The sequence below is a fragment of the Corvus cornix genome, chromosome 3 (genome assembly GCF_000738735.6).
Source record: "Corvus cornix cornix isolate S_Up_H32 chromosome 3, ASM73873v5, whole genome shotgun sequence".
In the NCBI taxonomy this organism is placed as follows: domain Eukaryota; kingdom Metazoa; phylum Chordata; class Aves; order Passeriformes; family Corvidae; genus Corvus; species Corvus cornix.
In genome coordinates, this window is record NC_047056.1 from 63,541,770 (window position 1) to 63,558,143 (window position 16,374).

At 41.7% G+C, this 16,374-nt stretch overlaps 1 protein-coding gene across 2 annotated transcripts; it reads right to left on the bottom strand.

Annotated features, from left to right (window-relative positions):
- Nucleotides 1-661: 661 nt before the first annotated feature.
- HSF2 (heat shock transcription factor 2) lies at nt 662-16,099 on the bottom strand. Of its 2 annotated transcripts, none has more exons than XM_039568366.1 (13): nt 15,852-16,099; nt 12,202-12,310; nt 11,865-11,992; nt 10,353-10,480; nt 8,307-8,382; nt 7,167-7,228; nt 6,968-7,052; nt 5,954-6,123; nt 4,371-4,649; nt 3,686-3,794; nt 2,680-2,739; nt 1,993-2,059; nt 662-1,601 (listed from the first exon to the last, which is right to left on the bottom strand). In XM_039568366.1, the coding sequence occupies exons 1-13, from the start codon at nt 16,020-16,022 to the stop codon at nt 1,312-1,314; spliced, it is 1,734 nt and encodes a 577-aa protein (XP_039424300.1). In that variant the 5' UTR covers nt 16,023-16,099; the 3' UTR covers nt 662-1,311. The 2 variants fall into 2 exon arrangements, with proteins under 2 accessions (XP_039424300.1, XP_039424299.1); XM_039568365.1 differs by having other exon boundaries at nt 1,975-2,059.
- Nucleotides 16,100-16,374: the final 275 nt, after the last annotated feature.

A 16,374-nucleotide genomic window follows, 5' to 3' on the forward strand; every position in this document is an offset into this window, starting at 1 on the left:
CAGAAGATGAGCAGATTGCTCAAGTCTATGGATTCAGCTCCTTGTACAAGTGGCCAGATTACTCCTTTGGGAAAAGAAATTTTGGATCCACTGTTGGGAGTTGGGGAATGTGGTTTTTGTGTTGCATGTATGAAGTTACTGAAACCCAGTTTCTCCCTTTGCTGAGCCTTCGTGCTCTGGTTTCTCAAAATTTATTTTCAGTTACAGTTTGACTTACTGTTTGTATTAAAATCAGCTCAAGGTGAGATGATTTGGTTTAGTGTCAGCTGCCCCTTCACCTGGCAGTGCAGGAACCCCTCTGGCTTTGTAGCACAACTATAGAAACTCAGTGCAGCAGCTGTGGCTTCCATGAGTACAGAAGTGGACACACAGTGGAGGAGGGGTAGGGCTCCTCCTCTGGAAGGAAAGTGATGGGGCTCTGCCACAGTTCTCAGCAAGAAATCAAAGAGAGAACACCCTTTTGTGTGCTACTACTGGAAAACAGTTTGCTGCATTAGACACTTGTTTTGGAGGCTTATCAATAAACCCTTCAGGTTGGAGATAAACTATTTTCCAGTAATTGTGTACAGCAGACCTTGCACAGCTACTATGATAGGAAAACAAGAGGCTGTTAAATCCATAACCACCTGGCACAGGGAATAAGAGACAAACTCTTAACAAGTATCACACTTAAGTAACATTTATTTAATCAGCATAGATGGTCCAAGTTAAAAGTACTCATGCAGTCATGGGGCCTGGCAGCTGTCAAGAACTCTTCCCCAGTTTGTGCTATGTGTGAGCACTTCCACTGAAGTGAAAGTAAGGCAGAACCAAGATTTAGCAAGGTACAGGCACTTTGTTCCCAGCTGAAGCAGGGAAAAAAAAAGCCTACATCAGGTCCTGGTCCCCCCACCCCAAAAAAGCCTCATGTGTGTTAAACAAAATGTAAAAAATAAAAACCCCAAAATACAGAAAGTCAGTGTTCCCTAACCATACACTACTAGTTTATGTCATCGTATGTAAGACAAGAAGTATAAGAAACCATAAACCAAAGCTCACTACTGGCAAGTGTTGGGTTACCCACGGTACGAGCGATGTGTGCAACACCAAGCGTTCACAGCAGTGCAGCAGCAGCCTGGCTCAGCAGTGCCCGCTGTGCCTGGTGGCTTGTCTAACTCCATAGCTAAACAACTGCTTGTATAAGATAGGAAAGGTACTTCAGATTCCACATATCTGGTTACATAAAACAGTGATTTACAAAAAACTCTCATACCAAACAATATTCTAAATAAATAGTTCATCTTCATGACTATATACAGAGCCTCCCTCACATCAGTTATCCAAGAAGGACATGTCTGTGTCCATGGGTGCTGGGGCAAGTTCACACAGGTAGAACAGCGTGGCTTCACTCGCCTCTGCCTCCGTCAGTGGCTCCAGACGCACCAGTTTGCTCTGGGTGGGCTCAGGATCCAGGCTGCTCTCCAGGAGCTCGTCCCCTTCCAGGGATTTCTCAACAGTGGAAGGAGTTTCAGCTGTCAAGCTCCCACTCTCAAAAGCAGAGCCTGGGTTCCCATCAAGGAATGCAAGGAGTGGAAACGCAGTGTAGTGTATCAGCTGCTTATCTATGGAGAAAAAAATGCCCAGAACATCAATTCATGTGCCCTTCTATATGCAGAAGGAAAAAACTAAATCCAACCCAGAGCACTTATTTAAAGAAGAATTAATAAAAACACAATAGGTGTTTGATTTTTAAATGTGTTTTTAAAGAATTGTTATGTTCATGCATAACGTTATTTGCACAGATTCACCTGCAAAACATCAGTTTCTCTGTATCTAGTGCAGAGCCAAAGATCTAAAAAGCAAATGTACTAAGTATTGTGTTTTGGTTATTGGTTTATCAGCGTAACATAAAACCAGACAAGAAGCAAATAACCGAGATGGCCTTAAGAACAATGTTCAACTGCTGAAGTGTTTCAATAGATCACTACAACTAACCTGGTCTGGGCTTAGTACCTTGCGTTTCCTGTGAAGCTGCTGGACCAGCATCATTCTTGTTAGTTTCTTTTCCCTTTGTCTCCGTCTGGGAACAAAAGCAAACTCTTAAACACACGTTTAAAGCCTGTTCCAATGCCACTGGAACACAGCTGACCAAGTACTACAAAAAAATAGTATTTTATTTGTGATGAGATGCAGTGGCATTATCAGTATTACCCACACTAACACACCTTGGCTGAGAAAACATGAAATGGAAACACAGTATAAAGCAAGAACCAAAACGAATGCTTTAAGTGAGCAGGACAAATTCAAAGTGCTACATCTTTGCTCCACTGCTTATTACTGTGTTTCTTTTCCCACCAGATAATACAGATGAAATCATTCTGATGTTCTGATGAAAGTGCATACCATGTTTGCAAGTAATAAAATCTCAGTGGATACAAAAGTCAAGAGACTGGTACAATGTACAGGTATTGGCCTCACGGTAATACAAGTTTTAAAGGACATTACTAATTAGTTAGTGTGCTTTTTCCTTTGCTGTTTAAAGCCCAACAGGATGAACTTAGGTGCAGTCTACCTATTCACATGGAAGTCTTAAAAGCCAGAGCAATGAGTGCCATGACTCCAGTAAAGAAAACAATAAAAGATAAGTGAATTTTGTATCTCTCACTACTGCATATGTTGAGCAATGGATTTAAGACTTACTTTGGTATTAGTGATATGATCATGATCTGTGGGATTCATCTGCACAGAGCTTGTAAAAAGCTGAATAAGACAAAAGACATCAAGTTTTAGGTATCTCAATGTTGCTATTAAGAATACAAGAACATTGCTTCTGCATGTGTGAGAATAACCCCTGTACTTATTCCACCCTCTGTGAGGATTGGAGTCTATTTACAGGTAATTACTGCTTTTACAATGAAAATCTAGCTTGGCAACTAGATGGTTTGGAATTCCATGAAGCTTGATCACAAAGGAAACAACTATTGCATCTAACACAGTTTGCTGCAGTCTTAAAAACACCAATTTCTTCAGACATCGCTGCATGGATAATTCTGTCTACAATATGGATGAACTTAAGTTGCAACTGCCACCAAGCTGGAAGGAGTTCTCAGTAAGTGGAGAGCAGAGCTGCGGTTAGAGGGGATCTCAGTGAAGTGGGAGAGGGGCCAGCAGGCACTCCACCAGGTTCAACAGTCACGTGTCACCAGGAACCAGTAACCTCATGCACTGGCCCAGGTCAGGGTTAAGGAACAAATGGACAGGGAGCAGCACCTCAGAAAGGGGGCATGTAAGTCATGGCAGACAACACCCTGCCACCAGCCAGCAGCACGGCCTTTCTACAGGGAGGAAAGCTCTTTTTAACCCCAGCTCACTGAGAAGACAACAGATGATGTGCTGGGTTATTTCAAAGCAAGAGTATTAATCTACTTGACATCTAAGTTCACATCACAACAAATACAAGCATTATTTCATTAAGAAAGACATTGTTCAACAAGAAACTTAAGCATTCACTTGAGCAGTGATGGAGCATTGAGACTTATACCAGTGCTCCAGAAACTCACATTCATAAATATTTATAACTTTGCTTTGTAAAGGGAAGAAAGAACAAAGAAATCGCTTGAGGTTTAAATCCATTCTGAAGAGCAACAACACACACAAGTGTTTTCTACAGCTTTTACCAAAATGCTTAAAATAAAGTCAAAATTACATCAACCAGGAGGAGATCTGGATCTATGCTGAACTGTCGTCCCGATAACATAGCCTGGAAGTCCTCCAAACTGCAGTCAATACTGTCCAGATAATCCAGAAGTTCAACTCTAGAAGGCAAACAGTATTTTATTGCTGTATCCCTTAACAAAGTAAGAGAAATCCTCAAGTAAGCTTTACACAGATGTACTACATGCATCTAAAAATCTTCACCAGAACTAGAATGAACTAAGTCTTTCACTAGAAATGACCTCTGGAAAAAAATGAAGGCTTTTAGCCTCTCTAGAGGAGAGCCCAAGTACAGCAGACAGGTGCTCTAAAATAGGTGTCACAGGAATCACATCAACATAACACTATGACATGACATTAGCAGAGATGCAATGTTTGCTTGGATTGGACATAATGGGTCTAATCCACCTGCAGGAGTGACAAAAATAAATCCTGACAGTTTAAGCAATCTCCACAACATTACACTGCCAGATTACACATCTCAGCTCACTCACTTAACAATGAAAATCAGCAGTTGCATCTTAAAATACTTAGAACAGAAGGCTCTTCAGAAACTGGCTGGAATAACAGTGGCCTGTAAGTTTAGAGTTCTTAGGAGAAACTGCTATTCAGTTCTCTTTACTTCAGTCAAATAATCAGTTCTAATACTTGAAAAAACAAAAGACCAGACTACTCACTTTCCAAGAAGATTTATATTCTGTGAAATTACTCCATTTTCATTGAGTATGGAATCCATCACAGAGACTGGATCTTCTGCAGTTGAAGTTGACTGGTTATTCAGCTGTACGGCACTTGACATGAGTGGGCTTGTGCTGTCACTGACGGGGCTGACTGGATCATTACCTGGGACAGCAACTGATTCGGTGCTTTTATCCCCTTGAATTACAGGGGAATATTCATCTTCATTATCATCTTCCACAATTACAATATCAGGAGAATGGCGGCTACAGCTACAGCTGTAATAGGAGATAAATTAATTACAGCATTTCATACACATTTAAATTGGTATTATTCCACAGGTTTAGCTACTTCTCACTTTAGTCAAGCTACTATTCAAGCTACTATCAGGAAATAAACTTTTCTACTGCTTTTTAATACTAAACACAGAAAGATACTCTACATATCTGTTTTCCATTGATACGGTTCTGTCATGATCAACACAATTAATGCAGCTCAGTCAGCAGACACTGCTGTGCCAGACCACAATAAACAACCACTAAAGAGCTATAGGAACACTGACATTTTTGTCATTAGAACAACTATAAGCTTGCATATAGATGGGATGTACAAAGTGAACCAAAGCATACAAGGTCATCAAACCAGACAGACAGTATGTATTTTGCATATTTCCTGTTGAACAGCATCAGCTCTGGAGCACCCATAACAAAGGATCCTGGTCTACAGGTTTGTAGTTAAAATAACCTTCTTATGCATACCAGGAAAGAAACCTGAAGACCAAGAGCAAGCCCCAACCAATTTGCTTTCATCCATATTCTGGTTCTTAACCCTTAAGTAGCTGTTAGTTACATTGCCTCTCTACCACAGCCTTTTCCTCATGCAGCTTTTCTATCAGAGAATGCATTCCCAGACATCAGCTGAGCAAGAACAATGATACCAATTAAAATATAAGCTACAAATACTAATTTTTTCCTTGAGGCATAATACAGGCCCTATCAATCCAATGCAATTCAAGAAGAGAGTTGCATCTAAATCCCTAGACCAAGTTTCAACTTGCTTGTAGCTGAAAGATGAACAACTTCTGTAGTACCAGAGTACAGACAGGAAAGAACATAATCACAAAACAACTGGGACTAAAAAAATCCCAGAACCCTGAAATTAACTGGCTTAATGTAAAGACCACACCAATACCTGATAAACACCACAGGTAAACTATTCTCCACAAAAACCTGCAAAAACAAGGAAGTCATTCCTGTCTGTATACATAACCAAAAAGCAAGAAGATTTCTCTTACTCTTGCTTTGGACACGTAGCATATTTAACTATAATGCAATAATACAGATTATTTTCACTAGTTTCCATCTATCCTCCTGATAATTAAAACTCCAACAGCCAATAAACTATCCAGAGGCCAGTAAATCAAAAGCTAGTGTCAATTCACAGATGAAGTTTCTATATGTGCAGGAGTGCTGAATAATTCTAACCATTACACTAAAAAAAAATTATCTAAGACAACTGAGTTACTGCATATTATACAACACTGAAAGCCATTTATCAACACACACTTCTTGAGACTTCTTACTTGGAAGAATCTGAAGTGGTATCTTCACTTGTTTCTGGTGTAACAGGAAGATTTTCTTCATCAGCCATGGGATGTTCTTCCTCACCCACATCCTCAGTGACATCATAAATAACAATGTCATCTGAAATCTGTTCCCTTTGTTTTAAGCCCTCATTTCTGTTGAGAGGTACCTGAGAATTATTATTAAAAAAGTCAAGGCACAAAAGGACGACGAGCTTCAGCATTTTGACAGTTACCATTGTATCCTAAAATGTTTCACATCTAATGAAGTCTAAGAGCTTTCCTACGCCTTGGAGATTACAAGCAGTTTGTACAGATCTATGTTTAATAGAAAAAGCCATAAAAGTAAATAAACAAGCTGGAGAATAACAGCTACAGGAAAAAGAATTTGGCAAATACTACAGGCACAGAAATAAAAATATACTAGCACTGTCAGAAAACAGAACTAAAAAATATTAAAACAGTGACTGCTGTTTAAACAGTAGTTTGTTATAAAGCTACTAATTCTAGTGCCATACTACAGTACTTGCTTAAACAATTTCCCTGCCGATCATTATTTGGACAACAGAAAACAACTTTTGAGTGGTGTGATTGATTCAAATGTAACAGGAACATAACATGATTTTGCTGGGTTGGATGCTGCCTTGCAGAGCAACGCACTGGACCCTTGTCCCTGTGTGGTGCCAGGGATGTCACATTCCCACAGATAACAATGCAATGTTTTATGTGCTATTTCTAACAGCACCATTCTTAAAAGCAAACTGCTTTCAGCAGGATCATGTCAAGCTGTATTTAATACACAGGTAACCCGTTTATACATGCTTATGTTGGAAAGTGAATGGTGATTATCAACACATTTAGCTTCTGAAGGAAACAACACAGCCTATCACTTCTACAAGTTGACAGCTCTCAGTACACAGCTACGTTTTAGTCTCCACATGACAACGAACTTGATCCATCTGCCCACCTGCACTCCTTCATCGTGACAGAGAGTACCCATTATAGAAAACTTACATGGTGGCTACTGTCAGCTGGTTCTTTCACAATTTTCTGAAATACATTCGACTTTGTAGGTCCATTAGTGTTCAGAAGTAGAGGCCTACAACAGAAAGCATGAAGGAAGAAAGCCATTTCAAAACCACCTCTTTAGTAATTAATCAACAAGGCCTGTCAGTTTATCAAGCAGACAGCAAGTTTTCAAGATCATATTTACCTCTTGCGTTTTAGGCTCACTAGTTGGTTATTCTGCACCAAGGTAACAATGAATTGTACGATCTGTAAGGGAGAGAACACTATTGTTGGTTGCTCTACTTTGTAATTGTTTCTCCTGAGTACCAAGGTATCTTATAGCAGAAGACGCCAATAATAAAATCTATACATAAACAACAAAACACTTCCTTTGTATAGTAACTTTTATACAGAGCTGCTCAGAAAAATTAAAAATCAAGGTAAAAAACAGTGCTGATAATATCTAAATAGTTATTCAATTGTCAAAGACAGGCTTTTCACATAGCAAGTGGACTTTTACAAGACATCATACAGTACACAGAAAGAAATCCAGCAATGCAAACAATTAGAAGAATTCTAATTAGCAATGACAGAAGACATATAGGGATGTGGTCCATATACATAACCTGTATTGTAAATATTGGTTTTGGTGGAAGGCATTTTTGACAGATTCAGAAAAATTACATGTACAATTAACACTATTCATCAGCTGCCTTTCCTTTTGAAATGTTAGACTTCTTTCCCTTATGTTTTAAATTTAAAGCTTTAATGTATGTCTCTGGCTTGAAGAACCTGGGGAAAAAAACTCACTAAGTCTCTGCTACAAGGCTACTTGCAGTGATGCCCTTTCTAGTATGTTAAAAAAAAAATAGATCCATCAACTCTATGCATTTATACCAGTTTTTGTAGATCATAAATCTAACTGTTAAATAATCTAAGTTAACATATTATCGAGGGGTTCCACTCAATTATCTGTTCCTCTGGTAACTTCAGGACAGTTTTCCCTGAGATCACATGACACAGAGAATTAGATATCTGATTCCTGAATAAAAAATGGGCAGACCATGTTAAGGGTACCTTAATGACTGATGTAGGATGTTCTTGAGCCTCTTTCTTTGAAAATGTTTACAAGACTTTGGCCTTATTTTCTGCTTATGCAGTAAAATACCATGAATGTTTGTTTCACTAGGATTTGTTCACCATATACCACACTGCTGTTTTTTCTATTAAAGAGAGATTTGACATTACAAAAAGCTGAGTGAGGGTAAAGCAAGGTAATGTGGCACAGCATTCCTAGTTCAGAAGCACTCACAGAAGCACACACGACACTTCAGTGAAGCCTTACCTTTCGAATAAGTTGCTGCTGTTGCAAGTGTTTTGCTCTCAGTTCTGACACTTCCCTCCAAAGGGATTCATTCTCTCTGTTTAAAAATGATGATTTAAAAGTCAAACTAAAACTAAGTTATTAATTTTTGTTAAAGATCAGTTGGCTTCATTAAAACCCTTTGAAATGTGTTTTTAGATTGCAGGTTGGTGTGGGAGTGTCACACAGTCAGCAAGCAGCCTTGGAAAGTAACTATGAAATGGAGACCCAAACACAACAAATGGCCTGCAGAGAATATCCATCTGCTTTAAAGGAAGAAAAATAAAATTCCCAAATTTGGCAATAATCATTACCCATACATTCAGCATTTAAAAATTAACTATCACCTTTAACAGTTACCTTTACTAGCTCCAGTGAAGGGGCATGTTAGGTGATAAAAAACAACAGGAGCATGTCAGAGATGGCAGTTTTCCTGAAACACTGCCATTTTAGAAACATTGGTTCTTCCAGTACTCACAGGACTCCAGTTACTGAGACAGTGTAAAAACTGCCCTACTGTAACCACGAGCCTTGTTTCCAACAATGTATGCCATATTAAGATGTAGATAATGAACACCAGAAGCTTCAATGAATATGGGAAGACAACAGATCACCCTTCTCTCTTCTGCAGTTTAATTTTCAACACAAAAAAGCAAACTCCACTGGTGCTTGTGTTTTTAGGAAACCTTAAACTAAGTTTTCAGAAACAGCTGCTCGTATGCAGTGTGATGCAGGGTACTACTCACTCCTCAAACTGCTCTGTGTCCAACATACAATTTAAGAGTACAGTTCCATCACAAAACTAACAGCAGAAGGTAGGCATTCTGAACTTTCTCAATTTTCTCACTAGCTTTATCAACGTATTCTGGAGGACCAGGTCTTCCGATTTAGCTCCAGTTTCTACCTCAATAATTTTAAACTGATGGGATGACATTATGGATGTCAAAGACCAGCCACTATGTTCTCATCTCTACAAACTGTCAGGTCATTAGCAACTGGCTGTCAGTTCAGTCAAAGCCCTGCTCTGGGCAGCGGTTTGGACCTGATGGCCTTCTGAGGTTCCTTTCAACCCAAATTAGTCTAGGACTTCAAAAGGGCAAATATCATCATTTTCACTCTAGACTGGCCAGATTCTAACAAAGGCTATGCCTAGGCAAAAGAAATTTGCCTCTAAATATTCTACTACTCAAGTCACTAGAACTGAAGTCTAGAAATGAGAAAATTACTTCTTGAACTACGGTAACATCTGCCACAGATGTACACTGTCACTTTCTCAACGTAAGGTAAGGTGCCCTGACACAGCTTCTATTGAGGTGATGTGACTTACAGGGCATGACCTTATGGTCATGTATCTTGTCTGTATCTACATGCTCTAAAGGATTAAGTAATTTGTGACACACGTCTCTCACTGTTGACAATCATAATTTCTAAGCAGGCAATAATACAATTCTAAAAAAACTCTATTTACATTTGGATTTTAGATTCTGTTCCTCTGTCAATGAGGTAACTAAGGAATTTCCAAATTAGATTTCTAAACACATTTTCATAGGCATTAACTCTTCTGCAATTTTAAACAGTGGGGGAATGAGGACAAAAACAATAGGAAAATAAAAAACAATGAGCAAAGACATTAATTGTCCTATGAAAGTATTATATGCAAATTGCACAAACCAAACTCTGACTCAAACCAAACACAGAAACTATTTCAAACCTGAAGACACAAACCAGCATACTTTATATTAAGAGCTGATTTAAATATTCGGCCTCAGCATCTATATGGAACTCTTATTAAAGCTGTTATTTGATTTCCTACTACTAGTGTTCTGCAAACACCAACATTGCTTATTACTTTTAATAATATCAGAATATTTAATTTTAAAGCAATTTTTCTATTGAAATTTATGTTCCTAAAACTATAATTGAATTAGGCAACCAGAAATGAAGAGACACCTAAAATTAGGTTTTTGTCCAGTATCTAGTGTCACAATTACTCAGCATTAAGGATCAGTTACTGGTGAACCAACTTACCTCTTCAAAAGAGACAACTGAGATTCAATAGTCGTTTGTTTAATTTGCACTTTCTGAGCACTACATATTATTTTAGAGAGATCTTCCTGACGTATCTTGTTTTCTTCAGGTCTCGAAGAAGAAGAAACCTTTAAAAGATTAGAATCCAGAAACAACAGTTCCCTTAACTCATGCTTAACTATTATTCTCTTCTGGTGATTTTCTTACTAATGTTGACAAAATATGCATTTAACTTCATAATAAACCAAGCATCCAAAAAACCCCAAAACCAGAAATACAGCTGTCACCACCTTAGCTTTAGCTGTTATAAACGTTTACGTACACTCAGATTCTTCAGGCATTTTCCCAAGTGCTCTACTTAGTCATAAGCACATCACAATAACCTGGTGCTAACAAGGACATCACTCTGTGCTGGTTTTGGCTGGGGTAGGGTTAATTTCTTCATAGCAGCAAATACGGGGCTCTGTTTTGGACTTGTGCAGTTGTGCTGCAGTGGTGGTAATACAGAGATGTTTTTGGTACTGCTGAGCAGTGTTTACACATGGAGTCAAGGGCTTTTCTGCTTCTCACCTCACTCCACCAGCGAGCTGGCTTGGGCTGCACAAGAAATTGGGAGGGCACACACACAGCTGGGACAGTTATCCCCACCTGACCAAAGGAACATTCCATACCATAAGGTGTCATGCTTAGCATATAAAACTGGGGGAAAAAGAAGAAAGTGTGGGGGATGTTCAGAATGATGGCATTTGTCCTCCCAAGTCACCATTACATGTGACAGGGTCCTGCTTTCCCTGGGATGGCTGAACACCTGCCTGCCCAGGGGGAGTGGTAAATTAATTCCTGGTATTGCTTTGCCTGTGTGTGTAGCTTTTGCTTTACTAATTAAAGTGATTTTATCTCAACCTACGAGTCTTCTCACTTTTATCTCCCAATTCACTCCCACATCCTGACATGGGGGGAGTGAGCGAGAGGCTGTGTGGGGCTGAGCTGCTGGCTGGGCTTAACCATGACATCCAGTTTAATTTGCCATATTTCTATTTGCCATCTATATCCATCTGACTTAATAACAGCAGAGTACATTTCAGGAGCATAACAAGCATGTTTATAGGTTTGCCTGTATTTTCTGTTGGGTGTAAAGTTTAATGCTTACAGTAGCTTTGTTCTGAAACAAACTACATAAACAAGCGGTTTCTTATACTGCTGATGGTAAAGTCAAAGCATGCTGTGCACTTCTAATACTCATTTGCAAATTGTCATATTACATAACTCACTCTTTTTTGCCACCTGTGAAACTTAACTATAATGACAGCAAAGCAGGTTAGATAAAAAAGCCTTGTCAAATCCCCCAAAATATCTTTAAACAAGCTCAAGATATAAATGAAAGCAGGGCAGTTTGTTTCCATAAACTCTGAACTTATTTGCACTCACAATCCTGCAGTTAACTTGACATGAACTTAGCTATTCATCAATACTTAATAGTACAGGTTTTCTATATACTGTATTTTCACTAACCTTCCTTTTAATGTGTTCCAACAAGTCCTCCCGGCCCTGCCTAAAATATGCATGCCGAAACTCTACTGGACCGTCTCGCTCCAGTTTGAAAATTCCAGAATCAACACCAACAACTTTACGGAAGCCATCTTTAAAAAAAACAAAAGGAAAGAAAAACCTCAAAACCCACATTAAGAAATTCAAAGTATGCTCTTCCAACTATCCTGTTACCAATTTTGAGGGTAAGATAGTATCCTAGTTCCAGAGAACACAAGGCCTCTGCTCAAAGGAAATGATAACGCAACTTCTACATACAGGATTTAGAACTGTGCTAGAATGCAAAAATCTAGGAACTTACACATGTTTAACTGTCTGACAAAGCTTGCCATGTTGTTGTGCTTGAAGTACTTGGGAAGAATCTCTTTTGCAAATCTCCGTTCATCCAACACCAAGAAACTCTTGCCATTCTAAAATGAGAGAGACACATTAAGCTACTTAAGAACCATAGCAGAAAACACACTAGGCTTTTAAAATTAATCACCAGATTGGAATGTTTCCTTTGTGCATGCAGTACATTACTGATCTGCTTGCCTACAATTTTCCAAAACAGAAAGCGTACAAACATTGCAGTTGCAAAGCAACTGAGTACTATCGATTTACATCACTACCTGTATCTGTAGGGGAACATCTCTATTGTTATGCACTGCTTTCTCAATAAATGAATTGTGTACCAGCAATTATCACAGTTTCACTACAGGACAATACTATCAATTTTGAGCATAGTTTTGAAGCCTTGGTAAGTAATCTTAACAAAGAACCTGAGCAAGGAAAAAATACCAACAACCAGCTGAAAGTCCCATCTGCTTTACAGTATAAAAGCATGACTGGTTTGATAGGGCTTGTAGAGCAGATGGAGCTGTCAAAAAGCTGAATGTGCCACTGGGTTTTAAAGTTACCAAAAAGGTAGCCACCTAAGGCAAGATTCCCCTTCTCCTGGAATGCCAGTTGTGAGGGAGGACTGATCTTTTATTTAACCCACAGGTTTTAACTAAAATAGAAGGATCAGCTCTTTGTTCTTCAGTGACTGCACTCCATTTAACTACAGGGCAAGTAATCAGCAGAATGCAAATTACCTACTTCAAAATGGTTTAGGTTATGTCTACACATCCTCAATACTTTCACCCTGTAGTTAATAAAAAGTCTTATCATCTTCAACAAATGTCAGCACTCTTCCTGCATCTTCTTAGATGCCTTCCTCAAATGCCAGCAGTTCTATGATCCCAAGAAGCTTAAAGAACCAGCTGTAAGACCATATGAAGATCCTTGTCCAAAGGCCGGTGTCGTTGTTTCAGGTAGGATAGGATTAATTTTTTCTCAGTAGCTGGTAGAGTGCTAAGTTTTGAATGCACTAAGAGAATAACATTGATAGTAAGTGGATGTTTTAGTTGTTGTTGAGCAGTGCTTACCCTAAGTCAAGGCCTTTTCAACTTCCAAAGTGATGCCAACAAGCAGGTGCACAAGAAGCTGGGAAGGTGCACGGTCAGGACAGCTGACCCAAACTGGGCAAAAGGATATTCCATACCACAGAACATCATGCCCAATATATAAACTGGCTGAGTTATCCAGCAGGAGGGCCGACTGCTGTTTTCAGATGGGCTGGGTACTGGGCAGCAGCTGGTAAGCAATTGTTTTGGGCATAGTTTGTTTTTTCTTGTGTTTTCTTTCTGTTTTATTAGTTATAATATACTTGATTTCAATTTTAAATGGTTCTTGTCTCAACCCACAAGTTTTACTTTCTCTACTAGGCTGTGGAAATGAGCAAGTGGCTGTGTTGTACTTGGTTGCCACTGGGGGTTAAACCACAACAGCCTGTTCCTGCAAATCAGCAGGGAGCATCAGAAACAGGATGTTATAAATGGCTCTCCACTGGAGGACTTAGGTGCTTAACACTGAGAGGAAGGTAGGGAGATGAAAACTTCCAGTAATGCCTACCTACCTCCTGCTGAGAATCAATGTGGAAGGAAAGGGGAAGCAAAAGAAATCGCAAGAACAGACTACTTTAGCCAATGCTGTGTGTGAAACTCACTAACTGAAGGTGCTGAACCAAGCGACACTCCAGTGACTTGTGACACCAACAGACAGCTTCCATGTGGTGCCTCACTTTATCATCACTTTGACATTGTCCAGGCTTAGCACATGAAAATCTGGGAAACACATCCACTAGCTCTTGTTGCCCTGACAGTCATTTCCAGCAAAGCTGTGCAGACATTAAGGCCTGTAAGTTTCACTACACAGCTAAATACGATTGTCAACTCCTAGTGCCAATGACTGCAGCATAGAGCAGTCTTCCAAGTGCTTAATTTGGTATTCCTCACCCATATTTCCATGGACAACACATACTGTGGTTTCACTTTGCAGGGAGACAAAAACCTGTCTGTTTCATTTCGGATAGCATTTATCCTTAGAGTGTAAGGATAGAGATTTGTAGAGGAGGAAAGCAAAATATTATAGTAACTGTACTCTCTCTTCCTTGATATATTTGGTACACTTTTTGTACCCCATAATATCAACACAGCATTTCTAAAAGATATCACACATAACTCCAATACTTCCCTCCCACAAGAACTTGCTAATAATATCAACTCTGATGAGTGGACCTTCCCCTCTAGAAACAGCCTTGCAGAATCTCAAACAATTATTTTTACTGTTAATTAAAAAAAAAAAAAAATACAAAGATACCTAACAGGTATTGGTGTGTTTACTTGAGATAAGCATAAGTAATTTGGAAATTCTCCATTAAAAGCATAAAGTAGCAAAAATAGCATTTCTTAACGTAGACAACATTAATCTTCATATCTTCTTAGTATCTCTCCTCCAAAAAAAAAAAAGAGAAAAAAAACCAAACAAACCCAAAAAACCCACAAAAAATCCCAACCCAAAACAAACGAAGGAAAAAAAGAAAAAAGAGAAAGAAAGAAAAGCTACCGTAATCTACTGAGAGCTTCTGCTTCCCTCTTTGGGAAGTTTTGGCTGAAAGTACTGGTAAACCATCTTCAGTAAAATGCTTAACATATTTTATTACTTCTCAAGCATTTAAAATAGGGAGTTCTCAGTTGAGTTTAACTCAACATTACTTAGAGATACTGATACAATTTGAGAACAGGATTTTATTGAAAACAGCATATAGAAAAAAAATGAAGTAGCTATTATTAAAATATGTGCTTAGCATTTACCATAACTGTTAATGATGCTCACTGTAGCAACGTGCCCGCCCTTGGCTGCACTATAGGCAGACTGCTGCCCAATTCGACTTCTCCCGTGGCCCATCCCCTTCCCGCCGCTCCAGCAGGTGGACACCGAGCCCGGGAAGCCCCCGGCCATCCCCCACGTGGCCGCTCCCCACCGCCCCTGCGGGATCCGACCCCGCGGGCGGCACACAGGAAACAACAGCAGGCCTGAGCGCGCCGCTTTCCCCATCCTCTGGAGCTCCCCGGCTGCCCCAGCACACGGAGGGGAAGCCCCGCTCCTAGCGGACCCACCACCCCGCGGTGGGAAATCCCCCCGCAGCTCCGCGTTCCCCGCACGCCGGCTCCTTAAGCGCACGGCAGAATCCCCCGGCTCCCGCCTCCCTTCCCACCACGGACGCCCGAGCCTGCTCAGTCGGGGCCGCCAGACAGACACCCCCCCCGCGCTCTGCGGGGGTGCCCGGGTACGCAGCCCCACGGCGGGCACCGGAGCTCTTACTCCACGGAAGAGCCACGGCAGAGGCTGAGGGCCAGCGAGGAGAGGCGAGTCGGCCTCTCCCCAGCAGCTCAGCTCAGCCCAGCCCGGCCCGGCCCGAGCCCGACCAAGCCATGCGGCCGTGCCCTCGTTTTCCATCCTCCTCAGGCGCACGCCGAGGCCCACGGCCCCCAGCAGGCCCTGGTGCCCCCGGAGCGAAGCGCAGGGTGAGGGCGAGGGCTCCGCCACACGCGGCGGGAAGGGGGGGGGGAGGGGGCAGTGGCCGACCTGGCTCCAGGTGATGAGCTGGTTGCTGGGGGTCTCGCCCAGCAAAGCCCACAGCTTGCTGAGGAAGGCCGGCACCCCCGGGCTGGCGAAGGGAGGCGACGGGTGCTGGGGAGGCTGCGGGGGTGGTGGCGGTGGCGGCGGCGGCTGTTGCTGTTGTTGCTGCTGCTTCATTGTCGCTCGGCAGCCTCCGGGGCCTCTGTCCGCGGAGGGAGCACAACCGGACCGGCCGCGCCCCGCCCCTTGCCCGCACCCCGCATGCGCGGCGGCCCCCGCCGCACGCGCGCGTGCCGGCCCCGCCCCTTCCCCCTGCGCCTTACATAACGTCCCCACGTGCGCCGCCCTCACGTGTCACAACAGCGCCGGCACGGGGGGATCGGGGCCAATAGGGGCGCGCCTCGCGCGGGGGGCGGGGCCGCGTCGGGCGGGCGCACGTTCCCGGCGCGGCAGCGGCGCGTGGCGAGGGGCGGGAGCACGGCTGAGGGCGGCGGGGGGCAGCGCTCCCGCTCCGGCCCCCGGGGAAGGG

What these genes read in the sequence shown, in the direction of transcription:
- HSF2 (XM_039568365.1), bottom strand. Translation starts at nt 16,022, where the DNA reads ATGAAGCAGCAGCAACAACAGCAACAGCCGCCGCCGCCACCGCCACCA. An exon ending in AATATAAATCTTCTTGGAAA is followed by an intron (nt 3,795 to 4,370) that starts GTGAGTAGTCTG and finishes TTTGCCTTCTAG; the next exon opens with AGTTGAACTTCTGGATTATC. An exon ending in AGGTACTAAGCCCAGACCAG is followed by an intron (nt 1,602 to 1,974) that starts GTTAGTTGTAGT and finishes TTTTCTCCATAG; the next exon opens with ATAAGCAGCTGATACACTAC.